General features: G+C 39.9%; 1 protein-coding gene across 4 annotated transcripts in view; it reads right to left on the reverse strand.

The window, feature by feature from the left end:
• Nucleotides 1-1,383: 1,383 nt before the first annotated feature.
• Nucleotides 1,384-16,047, reverse strand: part of LOC143857128 (glycerol-3-phosphate dehydrogenase SDP6, mitochondrial-like) — a 46,929-nt gene continuing 32,265 nt past the window's right edge. For all 4 annotated transcript variants that reach the window (XM_077367415.1, XM_077367414.1, XM_077367413.1 and 1 more), the window contains 3 exons: nt 4,345-4,505; nt 3,236-3,494; nt 1,384-2,067 (listed from right to left, as the gene is read on the reverse strand). In XM_077367415.1, coding sequence (XP_077223530.1) covers nt 1,759-2,067; nt 3,236-3,494; nt 4,345-4,505 — 729 coding nt within the window. In that variant the 3' untranslated portion in view covers nt 1,384-1,758. The remainder of the gene's footprint in view (nt 2,068-3,235; nt 3,495-4,344; nt 4,506-16,047) is intronic.

Below are 16,047 nucleotides of genomic sequence, written 5' to 3' on the forward strand. Positions count from 1 at the left end.
GCCATGACCCGCCCTGAGCCCGAATAGGATCAGGGCTGGATTTTCCAACCCTGAGGGCAAGTCAGGGTTCATTTTTTTAGACCCTGACTCAGGTCGGGTCAGGTTCTGGGTTAATTCCTCTGTTGCCCGTCATGTTGTTGAATTAATATTGTCTTATTTTGTTCCCTTTCTCTGTTTATTGATCATTTTGTTCTGTATGATAAGTGGTTGCTTTATTTTTGGCACTCTTAACAGGTATTTGCACTAGGGTCAATTAGGGCCGGCCCGGCCTGGCCCTGCCCAATCAGGGCGGGCAATGGGTTGAGGTTTTTCGGCCCTGACTCAGGGTCAGGGTGGGTCAAGGCCGAGATAATTGGTTCCAGGGTTGGGCTAGGGTTTTGAAAAACCCGACCCTGTTGCAGCCCTAGCACCAAGTTTGTGAAGGACCCATTTGTTTTGGATCTTGGGAATCTATTGTAAGTTCAAAATTCTATTTTGAGTTCAAAACTGATTATTGGGCTCAAATTTACGTTACTTGTTTTGGATTTTGAAAACCGATTGTGAGTCCAAAAGTGATTATTGGACTCAAATTTACACTTAATTTTGAGTCCGCTAATCAGTTTTCCACTCACAATCAGTTCTCAAAATCCAAAAGCCCTATTCAATTTAGATTGTTGCAACTGATTGTGGGCCAAAAACTGATTACTGGACTACTGCTTGGGGCCCACAATCAGTTGTCAAAATCTGAAACAAATAGGGCAAAAACAAACAACACCTTAATTTTTAGTGTAATAATCAGTTTTAGACTCAAATCAATTCCCCAAAACCAGAAGAAACGGGGCCTACTTCAAATTGAATTTTGATGGTACCAATTTTTCATCGCGTTTTGCAAGATTAATGATCTGATTTCACATACATGGCTTCGTCTTGGACCCACCAGACTTTTTGCTTGATGTCCTCTATGAGAACACGTCTGGACTTTATTATCTAAGATTCAAATAATTTTATATATAACTTTTTACTAGGAAAAAATGTCATATACTCATATAACCTCTCTCTCTCCCAGGCCACTAACAATTTTAGAGTTCTGCATGACATTTTATTTTAGTATGAAAACCCTAATCTCTCTCCCAAGAAGAAGAAGCTCCTCCAATTCCAATTTTCAACCAAACACAAGAATTCAACAGTCTTAATTGCACGACAGAGAGGCATGTTTGGCAACCAGTGTGAAAAACAACTCTTTTATCTTATATTCAACCTAACAATACTCTTTTATCTTAAGTTGCCTTTGTTTTCCACGTGTAATCAAACAATGGAAAAACAAGAAACTCTGGAAAAGTTTTTCTTTTCCAAACTTTTCCAGAAAATTCCTACAATCCAAACAGAGCTAAAGGAAATATCAATTTCATATCCTTAACTCTTTATTTATATATTTCATGATTACTAAACTACTCATATTCCAATAGAATCTTCAAATATGGGCTGCATTCTAAAACTGAATGGATGGATTCACATGCAAAAAAAAAAGAGTGAAAATTTTATTAATTGAGAACTCCATGTCAATCTTTCTTTCCCATGGTAGTAACAATTTATCACATCACCTGTAACCAATATTAAGAATAAATTTCCCATGAACTTTATTCAATATTTATTTTATTTCCTTTTATTTATTTTCATCTCACTTTTCCTGTTTTTATTGTTAGGTTCTTCAGTCTCCACTGTTTTTGTATCATATCTACCCATTACTTGTCTAGGAGACAGAAAAATTACCTAGTAATATCAGGAGGGTAGTTGAAGTGAGGACGCAGATGAAGAATTCGAAGTAGCGGGTTTGAAGGTGAGGAGAAATGCTTTGGCATTGCGCCACTCAATTTCCCGCCTTCCACTGTCCCATCCGCGCTCGGTCGCGAGTATCTCGATGACCTGAGGGAGAGCTCGGGCAGTTGCATCGGCATCGAGGAAAGCAAGCCTTGTTCTCCTGCCTATGAAATCCACGGCGGTTTCGCAATACTCATTCCTGGCACAGTAGGCCACCTCTGCCTCCAAGTAAGGGTAGCCATGGGCTAACCTTTTTCCCAAGTTTTCATCCTGTAGAACTTAAACTATCAGAAGTGGGAAGAAGGAACAGCAACAAAAGAGTAGAAAATAAGCTATTTTAAAATATGACATTGGTATAGTTAGCTATCCATTCCTCCTATTTTCTTTTACTTGTACTTTTTTTGGGTGTAGGAATAAGCATAGTTCCAAATTCCCCTGCATCATTGTCGACTTGCCAGAGTCGACTTCCTTTTACATTGACGCGTGTTATTGTCCAAGTCCACATTTTGCCCTACAAAGTCAATCAAAACTCCTTTGACTCGAGTAACAACGGCTGAAAACAAGTACTTGGCCGCGTCAATTGAGTACTCGATCGCACCACACCAGGTCAACTAATATTTAGTTTAACTGCTTGAAACAAAGAGAACAATTATTGACGGGTGGAAGTGCTAATTTTAAGAGTGGCAAAATAAGCCCCCTTTTTTAAGACATCTAACATTGCAAGTTTAAAAAATTGAGAATCAATAACACTGAACAACACTAATGGGGCAATTCAATTCTCCATGTGGTTAGATCCTTGGATAAGCTGTTCCTCTGATTGGTATCTCACGCAGACAAGTATTTTATTTTTTTTGTTTTTTTGAATGGTCTCACTCAGACAAGTTTACCAGTAAATTATCTGGTCTGATGTTCCCCAATTTTGTTCTGCTAATATTTTATCCCAGAACAAAGGTCGAAGTGAACAAAGGATCTTTGGTTATAGAGTCAGAGGCCAAAAGTGTCGTATCAATTCAGAGAAACTAACCATGTTGCTGACTCTTTGGACGAAAAGAGAGTCATACATGCTAGCAGTGGAAGGACCTTCCTAGAAGCAGTAGGGGCACATTAAGATGTAACTCTTTGGGCGTCCCTAATATTCATTGTAAGTAATTTCCCTTTTATTTTGGTTTTGAGGTAAGGTGCTATGTCTCCCTCTTGTACTTTTATTCATCAATAAAATTTCAGGTGCGCCCGGGTTCCTAGATAAATTCCACATAAAAAAGGAGTTCCATTATTAAAACAAGGAAGGGGGATATCAATTCCCTTTTTTTATTTCAAATTTATTTGAAGTAGAGCTATGAGAAAAATAAATCACTCAAGCATCAACTAACAATAAATTCTCAGAAATCTTAAGAGCAAATTCAAGCAAAGATGGGAGCTTTTGGAAATTGCTTCTAACCTGTGCTATAGCTGCGACACGTTCGGCCATGGATCCATATGAGTGTGAAAGGTGTTTGGCAATATCAGCATCTAGTGTCTGGGGCACCAATCTTCCGTCAAGTGTTTTCTTTGTACGCACAAATGAATGAGCTAGTATAGCAAAAGAGGATGGTAACCATCCATACGCACCAGTGACTGGAAGATGAGCTGTTACACAGTCATTCAATGGTTCCAGCTTCCCATGGTTAATTGCAGCATCAACTGCGTCTTCTGCCATGCTGAAAATCAAGATTAGAAAATATCAGTTCATTTGAAAACCCAATATGAACATGTCAACGTCCGACGTTATAACTTCAAGATGCCCAATAAATGAATCACGAGAATATGTAAAAGAATATGATAACGTCTGATACAAAAAAGTAGTAAGAACAACAAAAAATAATAAGAATCTATAACTGTGTTAAGATTTTAACAGTCATCCACTGTATGCTCTTTAGGTGTCCTTCAATTTGTATGTTAAAGGTGATGAAAGATCTGAAAAATGAATATTTGATAGACAGTGTTGTTAAAACTGACAAACAATAGTTAAAATGTTTCTTTTTAAAGATAAAAAATTAATAATTATCGTTATAATATGAAGAATATTTTAAAAATTCGATATCTACAACATGGTTAGTATTTTTTGTCATTTAAAAAAAAAAAAAAAACATGGTTAGTATTTTCAAATGAGTTAAAAAAAATTCGAAACTAACAGTAACAGGTAAGGGTTCCTTCCAAGTTTGCACTCTACCAGCCAATGCAAAGATCACCCATGTTGATTTTATATAATATCAGGGACGTGGATAATATTCTATAAAATTGGAGTTCGAATTCTGTGTCTGACATCTGAATCAGTCATTGAGACTTTTGGAAACAAAGCATACATCTCCATACAGTATAAAATTGGATGGATTCCAGGATCCATTTGATGATACCCACTGGTCGATTCAGTGCTGGATTAGTTAGTAAAATGAACCAGGTTTTGATCGTCAAAGCTGAATTGAACATAGATATCAAGTACATTTCCCAGTTGAACCTGGGTTTTTAAAATTGCTTCCTTAAGCGGATTGGACCAGCACAGAAAATTACCTACGATAAGTAGTCCATTTCCCACCAGTGATTGTGACCAATCCATAGCGATCGAGATGCACAATATGGTCCCTAGAAATGCTTGCAGTGTCCTTTGCCGAAGGATCAGTGGCCAAAGGACGTATTCCGCTCCATGCAGAAAGAACATCTGAGCGCTGGACCTGAAAATAATAGAACTTTAATAAAGCCCTTGCATTCAAGTAGCAATTTGTTTTTCTCACATAGCATGTGCAAATAAGTACTTAAGTAGATATTTCAAAGGAAAGATGACAAGCCATGATCACAACAAGAAACAAGCAAATTGTTATTAGTCATGTTTGTTTGAAAAACTTGTGAAAGGTATGCTGCTGAAATAGATAGACTGATGAAATACTTGGCAACTCATTGACTGGATGAAAAATCAGCAAAAGACAAGGGAGAAAAGGAAAGAAAAATGAAAAATAAAAGAAAAAGGAGAAATTAATTTTTATGTTAGTGGATTTGGCTGTTTGGGTTTAGGGTTAGAAGTTAGACCTGGAAGAGAAAAAGTAGGTTTTACTTTTAGGGCCAGTTTGGATTGCAGGAATTCTTTGGAAAAGTTTGGAAAAGAAATTTTGTTCCAGAATTATTGGTGTTTCCATTGTTTGATTAGACATGAGAAAAAAATAAACTTGAACCAGCACGGTTCAAGTTTTATTTAGAGGGACCATCGGGTTATGATGATATCTCTCATAATAGCCTAGAACCATATCATTTCCCTCTAAATCATGGGAAAGGGAAAAACTCCGACAAAAAAATTATTCCAAAATTTTTTTTCCTGCAATCCAAATAGTGCCTTAAAGTTTCACCTCTCTGGTTAAACATAAGAGGAATGACTGCAACAGGTTAAAGCCATGGTTTTAAATTTCCCTGCCATTTCCCCAAAACGATCCCCATCCCCACCGAAACGAAACTCAATGGATTCCTTCCACATCATTATTTCCATTGAAATTTCAAAATTTCTACCAAAATTCTCAAAATTCGACCGAAATTGTTGGAATGACAAAGATGTTATGATTTACATCGTATAAAGTTATTTTTCTCAAAATAAAAAAATATATCCCGCCCTAATCTGCTGTAAATTAAAAAAAACATTGCAAATTGTTGAGGAAGAAAATGAGAGAGAAAGTTAAGTGAGTTAGGGAGTCTCCCCCTCACTTGTGTATTTATATATAATGAGAGATATACAAAAGACCAATATGCCCATAGGCATATACATACACTAACACTCCCCCTCAAGCTAGAATGTATATGTCAAACATTCCTAGCTTGCTACAATTATCACTCGATTTGGCTTTGTTCAATGGCTTGGTAAACATATCCGCTAATTGGTCAACCGATCTAGTGAACACTGTGCATATTTCTCCTTTTTGAATCCGATGCTGGATGAAGTGACAATCAACCCCGATATGTTTAGTTCTCTCATGAAAGACTGGATTTGTGGCAATGTGAATCGCTGCCTTGTTGTTACAATATAACTGAGAAGGAGATGATGGGGAGAAGCCGATCTCTGACAAGAGAGAGAGTAACCAAATGAGCTCTCCACCTGTGTGTGCCATAGCTCTATACTCCGCCTCTGCACTAGATTTGGAGATAACGTCATGTTTCTTACTTCGCCATGACACAAGGTTACCTCCCACAAATGTCCACTATCCTATGATAGATCTCCTATTAGCTGGAGATCCTGCACAATCTGCATCTGTGTACCCTTCTATCTTCTGATGTCCATGTTTCTTGAATAGCAACCCTCTACCTGGAGCACTTTTCAAATACCGAAGAATCTGAAGAACTGCTGCCCAGTGTGAAGTACAAGGTGAACTCATATGTTGGTTGACAGCACCAACAACAAAGGAGATATCTGGGCGTGTGACTGTAAGGTAGATAAGTTTACCAACCAGCCTCCTGTATCTGCCTGGGTCATCTAACAAGTCTCCGCCTTCAAGTAGTAACTTCACATTTGAGCCCATGGGAAGTGAGGCAGGTTTCACTCCAAGATAACCCGTCTCCTCAAGCAAGTCTAAAACATATTTCCTCTGTGAGAGAGATCCCCTTTGTCGAATATGCAACTTCAATACCCAAGAAATATCTAAGACGACCCAAATATTTGGTACAGAACTCATTTTGCAAGGTCTTCAATTTCTGGATCCCAGCTGTATCACTGCCAGTGATGATGATGTCATCGACATAGACTATCAAGAGTACACACCCAACTGTAGACTGACAGCTGAAGACAGAATGATCAACTGCACACTGCTTCATACCAAAGCGCATAATGGCATCACTGAACCTTCCAAACCATGCTCTAGGGGACTGGTTGAGACCGTAAATGGATTTCTTTAATCGACACACAGAGGATGACATCTCCCCCTGAGCAACATACCCAGGAGGTTGCTCCATATAAACTTCCTCTGTGAGCTCACCATGAAGAAAAACATTTTTGACATCCAACTAATATAGAGGCTAGCCCTGATTGACAGCAAGAAAAAGTAGAACACGCACTGAAGGAATCTTCGCCATAGGAGAAAATGTCTCACCATAGTCCACCCCAAACGTCTGAGTGAACCCTTTTGGCAACCAAGCACGCCTTAAGGCGCTCAACAAAGCCATCAGGCAAATATTTCGCTGTATAGACCCAACGACACCCAACAGGACATGCACCATGAGGCAAAGGAGCTAAGTCCCAACTCTGATTGGCCTGAAGGGCATCCATCTCAAGGTCCATAGCAGCGCGCCACCCCGGGTGATCAAGTACTGCAGCCAAGGACTCTGACAAAGAAACAGAAGATAGAGAGGACACAAAACTGCGAAAAGTAGGCGTGAGAGCATCATAGGAAACAACAAACGAAATAGGATGAGCAGTGCTATAAGAACGAGTGCGAGAGAGACGCTCACGATAGATAGAATTTCCATTTAGGGGGAGTCTCTCACGATATAATGAGCCCTGGGAAGACTCGACTCATCCATCTGCCTTCTTAGTGGGAGAGAGACGCTCTTTCTATCTTCTTCACACGAGTAGGGTTTTTCTTCCTATTTTCTACTGGTTCAAGGCGATTTCAGTCCTTCCGTGAAAAGGGCTGCTGTCTACTCCATCCTTCCGTGAAGGAGAAGAAGGAGGAGGAGGGAAAAGATCCAATTTCCAAGTATGATTTTCTCACCTTCTTCTTCTTTCTCCTCTGCCTTTCTCTCTCACTTTGAAAAGAGGCCGAGTTTTTTTTTTTTTTGAACGGCATTCTGAGTTTTCTATCCTCAGTTCCTCACAGATTTCTGTAAAAACATATTTGTCTTATTAATGATGGTCCAAAGCAAATCCCTTGATAATTAAAATATCTATATTGGCTGGATTACACTAAAGGTTTTCAACAGGTATCGTTTTATTCACCAGGTGTCTGTTCTCTCATGAAACAACAAACAATTTTATTTTTATAAAGTGATTAGTTAGGGACCATTGCAGAAGACATTTCGTCGGCTTGCAGTTGCAAGAGAGAGTATCCACATAGACTCACTTCTCAAAGTTTTTGTCTTACTAATGAGGGGCTCTCTCTCATAACAAATTTTGTCTTATGCATGATAGTCCATAGCAAATCCACTTATAAAAATACCTATATTGGATGACTGTTGCATGAGAGTGTGTCCACGTTTTTATAATGTTCTCAACAGATGTCGTTTTATTCACCATGTGTCTGTTCTCTCATGAAACGACAAACAATTTTATTTTTATAAAGGGATTTGTTAGGGACCCTTGCAGAAGACATTTCCTGGGCTTGCAGTTGCAAGAGAGAGTATCCACATAGACTCACTTCTCAAAGTTTTTGTCTTACTAATGAGGTGCTCTCTCTCATAACAAATTTTGTCTTATGCATGATAGTCCATAGCAAATCCATTTATAAAAATACCTATATTGGCTGGCTCACGTATACTCAGTTCTCTACAGATTTTGTCTTATTCACGAGGTGTCTGTTCTCTCATGCAACAACCAACAAATTTATTCTCTTTTATTAATATATCACCTTTAAAAAAAGGAATTTTTTTTGGAAATAATATAATCACGGCTTTCCTTCCTATTGTACACCTGTACTATGCATGGGTCATGGGTGTACACTAGGAGCACAGTATCACATTAACTATGTATGGGTGAAGAGTAGGATTTGTTTCTCCCATAGGATGCCTTTCAAGCTAATATCATAAAAAATGGCACTTGTTATAGTTTTTTTCATGAACTGCCTGCATTTACAAAAAATAAAACTTATCCATCCAGATTAAGATTTACTAAATTAACTACTTATATATTTCTAGATTAATTTTCAATTTAGTACCAAAAAACAAGAAAATATTCACAAAATATACTTTTTCGCAGGTAAAATGTCTACTAGTAACAATACGTACAAAGATGTTAACGAGAATGTAGATGTCCCACTGTGGAATCATGTAGAGAAGTTGCGCCGGTGTGAAGGTGGGGGAGGAAATTGGCAGATCAAATGTAAGTTTTGTAATGAAGAATTCAGAGGCTCGTATTCAAGAGTGAAATCCCACTTGTTGCATATTAGTGGGAAAGGAGTTAGAAAATGTACTGCATTAGACCCCACGATGTTAAATACCTTAAAGAAAGAAAGTGATGAAGCGGATAGAAGAAAGCAAATGGCAAATGCGGCAGCTAAGGCAGCTTCAGCACCACTGCCAAAAATGACCGTTGACGACTCTATTAGAAAAAGGAAACTTTTAGAGAGTCCGATTGCCCAGTCATTTAACATGGCTTCTAGGTTGAGATGGATACAATGATAGTTCGCTTTATTCTTCGGGGCTATCATTTAATCTTGTCCGATCTCCTTATTTTAGAGCAGTGATAAAATATGCTTGTGATAGTAATTTAAAGGGTTACACGCCACCATCTTACAACAAGCTTAGGACAACCCTACTTGCAAGGGAAAAGCGCAATCTTGACAATATTTTAAATACTGTCAGAGCGGCATGGGGTCGAACAGGGGTATTTATAGTGTCTGATGGATGGACGGGTGTGCAAAGGAGACCACTCATAAATTTTATGGTTGTTTCACAGAGTAAACCTATGTTTTTAAAATCCGTTGATGCGAGTGGAGAATACAAGGATGCGTCGTACATGGCAAAATTATTTCTTGAAGTTATTTCTGAGGTTGGGCTAGAGAAGGTGGTGCAAATTATCACTGACAATGCACCTGTTTGTAGATCTGCAGGGCTACAGGTTGAAGCCATTCACCCACACATATTTTGGACACCGTGTGTAGTCCATACACTGAACTTGGCTTTGAAGAACATATGTTCGCCGAGTAACACAACTGAGAATTTTAAAGCGTTTATACAGTGTGAATGGATAGTGGATATTGACAAAGACGTGAAGGTGATTAGAAATTTCGTTGTGAATCATTCAATGGCACTCGCCATTTTCAATAGATTTTCAAAGTTGAAATTATTAGGTTTGGCTGAAACAAGATTTGCATCCACAATTCAGATGGTTGCACGAGTTCGAAAAGTCAAAACGGCCCTTGAAAAGATGGTGATGTCTGAAGACTGGAGACATTATAAAGATGTTGCCGACGTCCAGAAAGCAAATAAGATAAAGGAGTGTATAGTGTCCGATACATGGTGGGACAATGTTAAACCCAACTAGGGTTTCAAGAAACGGTCAGATGTAGTGCACAATAGTTGATGCCAACGAGAGAGATGCAGAGATGGGGTTGAAAGGGAGAAACCCACGCCAATAACAATTCTGTGGGAGAAAATCCACTGACCAAAACAAACTTCTCTGGGTGTCCATGTTGAGGGCATGCGACACTGATCGTCCTACACAACATCTTGTGTATGAGATGTGGGATTCTATGATTGAGAAAGTGAAGGACATTATTTTTCATCATGAGATGAAAAATCCTCATTTAGATACTTCGGCATTTTATGATGTGGTACAGACTATTTTGCTTAGTAGATGGAACAAAAGCAACACTCCTTTACATTGTATGGCCCACAGTCTGAATCCGAAGTATTACAGTGACCGATGGCTATCTGAGGGCGGTGTAGATCAAAATCGGGAGTCTCCACATGTAGATAGAGAAATATCAATTAATCGAGATAGATGTTTTGAGAGCCTCTTTCCAAATGTAGCCGATCGACAATCCATCTGCAGTGAGTACGGACAATTTTCTGCCGGAGTTGGTGACTATGGCTGTTGGGAGGTTATGTCTGATAGATATTCTGAAGATCCTATCGTGTGGTGGGCGAAGAATGGCTCGAGCACTCCTATGTTACAGGCATTGGCGGCAAAAATTCTATCACAACCAGCTTCTTCATCGTGTTGTGAAAGAAATTGGAGCACGTTTGCACACATCCACTCTTTAAAGCGGAACAAGATGACATCATCAAGAGTGGAAGAGTTGGTCTTTGTGCATTCCAATTTACGTCTTTTATCAAGGCAGCAAAGTGAATATAAGGATGGTCCTTCACGACATTGGGATGCTGTGGGTGAAGGCTTGACTGTTGAAGGGGCTTCCAGTCTTCAAGATGCAGAATTATACTTGGACGAGGATGATTTAGATCCTTCATTGTTCGATGAAGACAAGCAAAGTGGAAAGAATTAGTCGAGGAAGGTATGTTTTTAAATATTTTATGTTCATTTTTTCTTTAATTTTTATTTCATAGTCTAAATATCATGGCTAACCATTCATGCACTAATATTTTTATTGCAGTCGATTGGAATTGGATTATGAGTTTTTGAGGAGCTGAATTGGAATTGGAATTGGATTATGAGGTTTTGAGGAGCAGCAAGATGGGACAAATTTCGGCACTCCAAATATTTGAAGTTTTTTTGTTATCTTTTTTTTGCATGTTGTTTGGGTTAGAGGCAAGGTTTATGCCTCCTTTTGTAAGTTGTAATGTTATATTTTGATCAATGAATTGAAGGTGCGCCCGGGTTTTGAATTATAAAAGCATATTTCTATTTGGGTTAGAGGAACATTTTTTAGAATATTATTATGGTTGTTATATAGAGTTTTGAATTATCAAAGCATATTGAATGTTGCTTAATTTTTTTTATTATATATATATATATATTTAAATTTTTAAATATTTTTAAAATACTTAATTAATTTAATTAAAATACCAAATCCGATGCCGAATCCGAATCCCTGTTTTTTGGATTTGCCGAATCCGACACCTCGAATTCGTGTCGGATTCCGACACCCGAATCCGAATCCATGCAACATAGAATTTATCCAAATCAGGCCCAAGGTTGTGGACAAAGCAAACACACCCGAATCTCAAGGAGTAAGAGAAAATGGCTCATGATAAGGACTTAAAATTGAGAAAGGGGATCGGCCACCTAGAACCGAAGAAGGAAGCCGATTGGCCAGATAGTTAGCAGTGAGAACTGCATCAACCCAATAAGACTTGGGAACTTGCATCTGGAAGAGAAGAGTGCGAGCTCCATCCAATAATGATCACATTTTCTGTTCGACAACACCATTCTGTTGAGAGGTGTGAGCGCAGGAAGATTGATGTAGGATACCATGAGTGGAAAGAAATTCCTCAAGCCATTGGATTTTGAGAAATATTCCCTAGCATTATCAGTGCAAAGGCATTTAAGAGTGCAATTAAATTGGTAACTTCTGAATGAAAAGTACGAAAAACAGAGAACACTTCTGAGCGATCTTTCAGTAGATAAAGCCAACACATACGTGAATAATCATCAATAAAAATAACAAAATAACAATGTCCAAAAACAGAGGTAGTCCGCAAGGGACCCCATACATCAGAATGCACTAAATCAAAAGGGTGTGAGGCCCGACTAACAGGTCTAGACGGGAAGGACACCCTATGGTGTTTCCCAAGTTCACAGGCCTTGCACGAAAAAGGGGTAACAGAAGAAGAAACAATAGATGTCCGCCGCAAACGATCAAGGCTGGGATGTCCAAGACAGCAATGCCACTGATATGTGTCGCTAGAGTTGTGTAAAATGGTACGAGGAGGGCCACAGTCCAGACGATAAAGCCCATCAATCTCACAGCCAGAGCCAATCGTCCTCCCAGTCAAGAGATCCTGAAACAAGCAATAAGAGGGATAAAATGAGACAGAACAGTTGAGATTTTTAGTAATCTGACTAACTGAGAGTAAACTAAAGGGGGCCTTTGGCACACATAGAACCGAAGACAATGTAAGTCCAACACGAGGAGAAATATCACCAACACCAAAGATAGGAGTGGAGCTCCCATCAACAAGCGTGATGGACTGATCAGAAAGGGGACGAAATGAACTAAGTGAGGAAGAAATACCTATCATATGATTGGAGGCTCCAAAATAAATGATCTAGTAGCTGGAGCTAGTAAGAAGAGATGTAGGGGAGCTACCTGGTTGAGCAAAAGTCGCAGTTGGGGGATGGCTGGAAGATCTTAGACGCTGTAACTCATCATAGTCCGCACGAGACATAAAGACCCCATCAGCCTGAGGCCCAGTGCTGGGCGGAAAGGAAGTACGGAGGGCTCAAAAGAATCTGGTGTAGCGAGATGTGCAGAGCGGCCAAAACGAGCCCCAGATAAAGGACGAAGCTCAAGGTGCAGTACATAGCAAGTCTCCATATAGTGTCCCTCAAGATGACAATGCGAGCAATATGGACGTGGTCAGCCACCACGCCCTGCGGGAAGATCACGTCCACCGCCACGACCACCATGACCAGAGTCACGGCCACGGCCATGGCCAAAGGTGCCCCTACCACGTGTAGCACGATCACCTACGCCATAGGCAGCAGTGTCAGTAATATCGACCGAAGGAGTCGACACATAGTCACCAAGAGCACACTGCTAGGCACGTAAGTAAACCTCCTAAAGAGAGGGAATCGTGCCAGATCCAAATATCTGCTGACGGAGATGCATGAACTCAAGACCCAAAGTCTCAAGAAACTGAACGACACGTATCTGATCACGCTGTTGAGGGCCGTAGTCAAATCAGTGGTAAGAGTGATAAGAACATCTAATTGCTGGCAATAGGAAACAAACTGATTGTAGTAGCTGGAGAGAGGAGTATCTTCGCGGCGAAGGTTCATCCACTGAGAATAGGTGGCACAGATTCGAGATAGGTTGCCTTTCCCAGAGAAGGTAGTAGCAGTATGATCCCAGATCTGGCGAACAGTAGGAAAGTGTATCATGGTCCCGGAAATCTCAGGCGACATACTCTGCCAGAGGAGAGTACGAATAAGGGCATCATCCTGCTCCCACTTCTCATAAGTGGGATCATTGGAAGAAGGTGGGTCACGATGAATAATGGAGATCTTCCCCCTAACAATCAGATAGGTCTCTACAACCACTTTCGAATTCAGATAATTGGAACCATCAAGTCTAACTGTGGTCATGGGAGGAAATGAACAATTGATCGAAGAAGGGGGAGTGGGGAGGGGGGGTTATAAGAGGAGGATGAGCGAGACGTAGGAATAGTAGCCACAGGGGGCTACCCGCGGGATGGATCCTCAATCACAGGACTATCCATGAGGAAATGATCGAAGAGAGAGAAGCAACCGACGAGAAGAGACGATGACGGGGCGGAGATCACAAAAAATCAATGATGGAGATCGTGGCTCCGAAGAGAGACATGAGAAATATGGCATGAGAGGAACTCTTGATGACATGAAGGAGACAAATAGACCGAGGTATAAAAGATCGAAGCCGCGAAGATGAGTGAAAATTATGTGAAAGTGATTTAAGCCATTAGAAGAAGGAGAAAAAAGAGAGAGAGGTGGGGCTAAGTTAGGGAGTTTCCCCCTCACTTATGTATTTATATATAATGAGAGATATACAAAAGACCAATATGCCCATAGGCATATACATACACTAACACAAATCAAAGAAACACATTTTTTCCTGTTTTTCAATAGATTTTTTTTTGAAATCCCCACATAAAAACATTTAAGATTTTTAATCTTCGTCGGCACCTTTGTGGGCCCATCCTACTAACAGAAGGTGGCCACACTTTTCATTTCGATGTGAAGAGTCACGGGAATTTCAAATTTCAAAACCTAAGCATCGTACAAATGATAAGTCTTTGACTAAGCACCGAAAAGGAAAATATTTTTTTTTGTATGCCATTTTATTTTACATTTCATTTCATTAATGTAGAGAATGATATTTGGTAGGCAACATCATTGAACTCTACATCAAAGTAACCGAATGTTATGCACAGGATGTCATAATACCTCGTAATTCTATGCAGTATTGACATAGAGTTTGGGTTTTTGGAGGGGAGACTGATCATTGTACTTTCTGATACTTCATTACATTGTACTTCGTTATTGACTTTACTGTTCCAGACATGTGCGACAATGCATGCCACTAGGTGTTAGATGTGATTAAGCCTATAAGATTTCCACTGAAACTGAAATGTTTCGTTTTCATGCCGACTGAAACCGAAACTGAAATTTAAAACCTTGGTGAAAACATCATACCACTTTCAAATCAACTAGAAACATGGAATACACACACTAAAGGAATGGGACAAGTTCAGGAGGATACAGAAGGAGAGGACATAGGTCCTTAAGATGATCACAAGCTTTGACAGGAAGAAAGAAACTCAACCCCTATCTAAGGATATTAAGGAGGCCAGCTTAAGGAGAAATTCAAAAAACTTTCTATTTAAGAGAAAATCAGATGCTGGCAACGGCCTAGAACCAAGTGGCTTCAAGAAGCTGACAATAACACTACTTTCATCCATGGGATTTCAAATGTTAGCAATGGAGGTGCAAAGGGATGTCATTTCTCCTATAAGAGACATGGTTCCAGGCCTTGATGGATTTTCATGGCCTTCATTCGGGAATGTTGTGACTTCATCCATGAGGACGTGTTTGTCGTTTTCTTGGAATTCCATAGCATATAACTTTGCATAGAAGCATAGCATTCATAATGATTACCCCTAAACAGGACAGTGCTCATTCTTTACGAGATTTTGAACCTATCAGTCTTGTTAAAAGTGCGCATAAGATTATCAATAAGGTCCTCGCTTCTTTGCTAAAGTTCTGAGGCTGATCATTTCTAAGGCTTATTGTGCCTTCATTGTCTATAGGCAAATCTTCAATAGGGTGATCATTGTCCATGAGTGTATCGACTATCATCATAAGAGTGGAAGAAATGGTCTCCTTAGTAAGCTTGATATTGGAGCGATGCCATCCTCAGCTCCTGTTTCTTGGCTAATCGACTTCCCTCTCGATTTTATATGGTAATTCCCGCTTCTCAGTCTTACATCCTCATAGTGATCCATTTCCTCTCACTCCACGAGTCTTTGGTCGTGTTTGTTTTGTTCAGAACCCCACCCCTAGCCTGGATAAATTGGACCCTAAGGAGGAGCGATATATCTTTTTGGGCTACTCTCGTACCCAGAAAGGTTATCGATGTTACAGTCCTCGGTTATGCAGGCTATTTGTTTCTGCCGATGTCACATTTTTTAAGTCCATCTCCTTCTTTACTACTCCCACTGAGAGTAGCAAAGTTGTGCCCGACTCGCAGGTCTCTCTTCCTCTTCCCATTCTACCGACTCTGTTGAGTCCACTTCCACACCATTGCAGGTTGCAGGTGACTCCGGCCCCTACTCCAGCTCCTACGAAGGTCTATCAGCGGCATCTGACGCCAGATGTCCATCACCCCCCCTGCGGGCCCGAGGCAACATCTTCTCAGCCGGAGATACCGA

The sequence above is a fragment of the Tasmannia lanceolata genome, unplaced genomic scaffold, assembly GCF_043159265.1.
Source record: "Tasmannia lanceolata isolate RefF3 unplaced genomic scaffold, GAP_Taslan_0.1 ptg000024l, whole genome shotgun sequence".
Taxonomy (NCBI): Eukaryota; Viridiplantae; Streptophyta; class Magnoliopsida; order Canellales; family Winteraceae; genus Tasmannia; species Tasmannia lanceolata.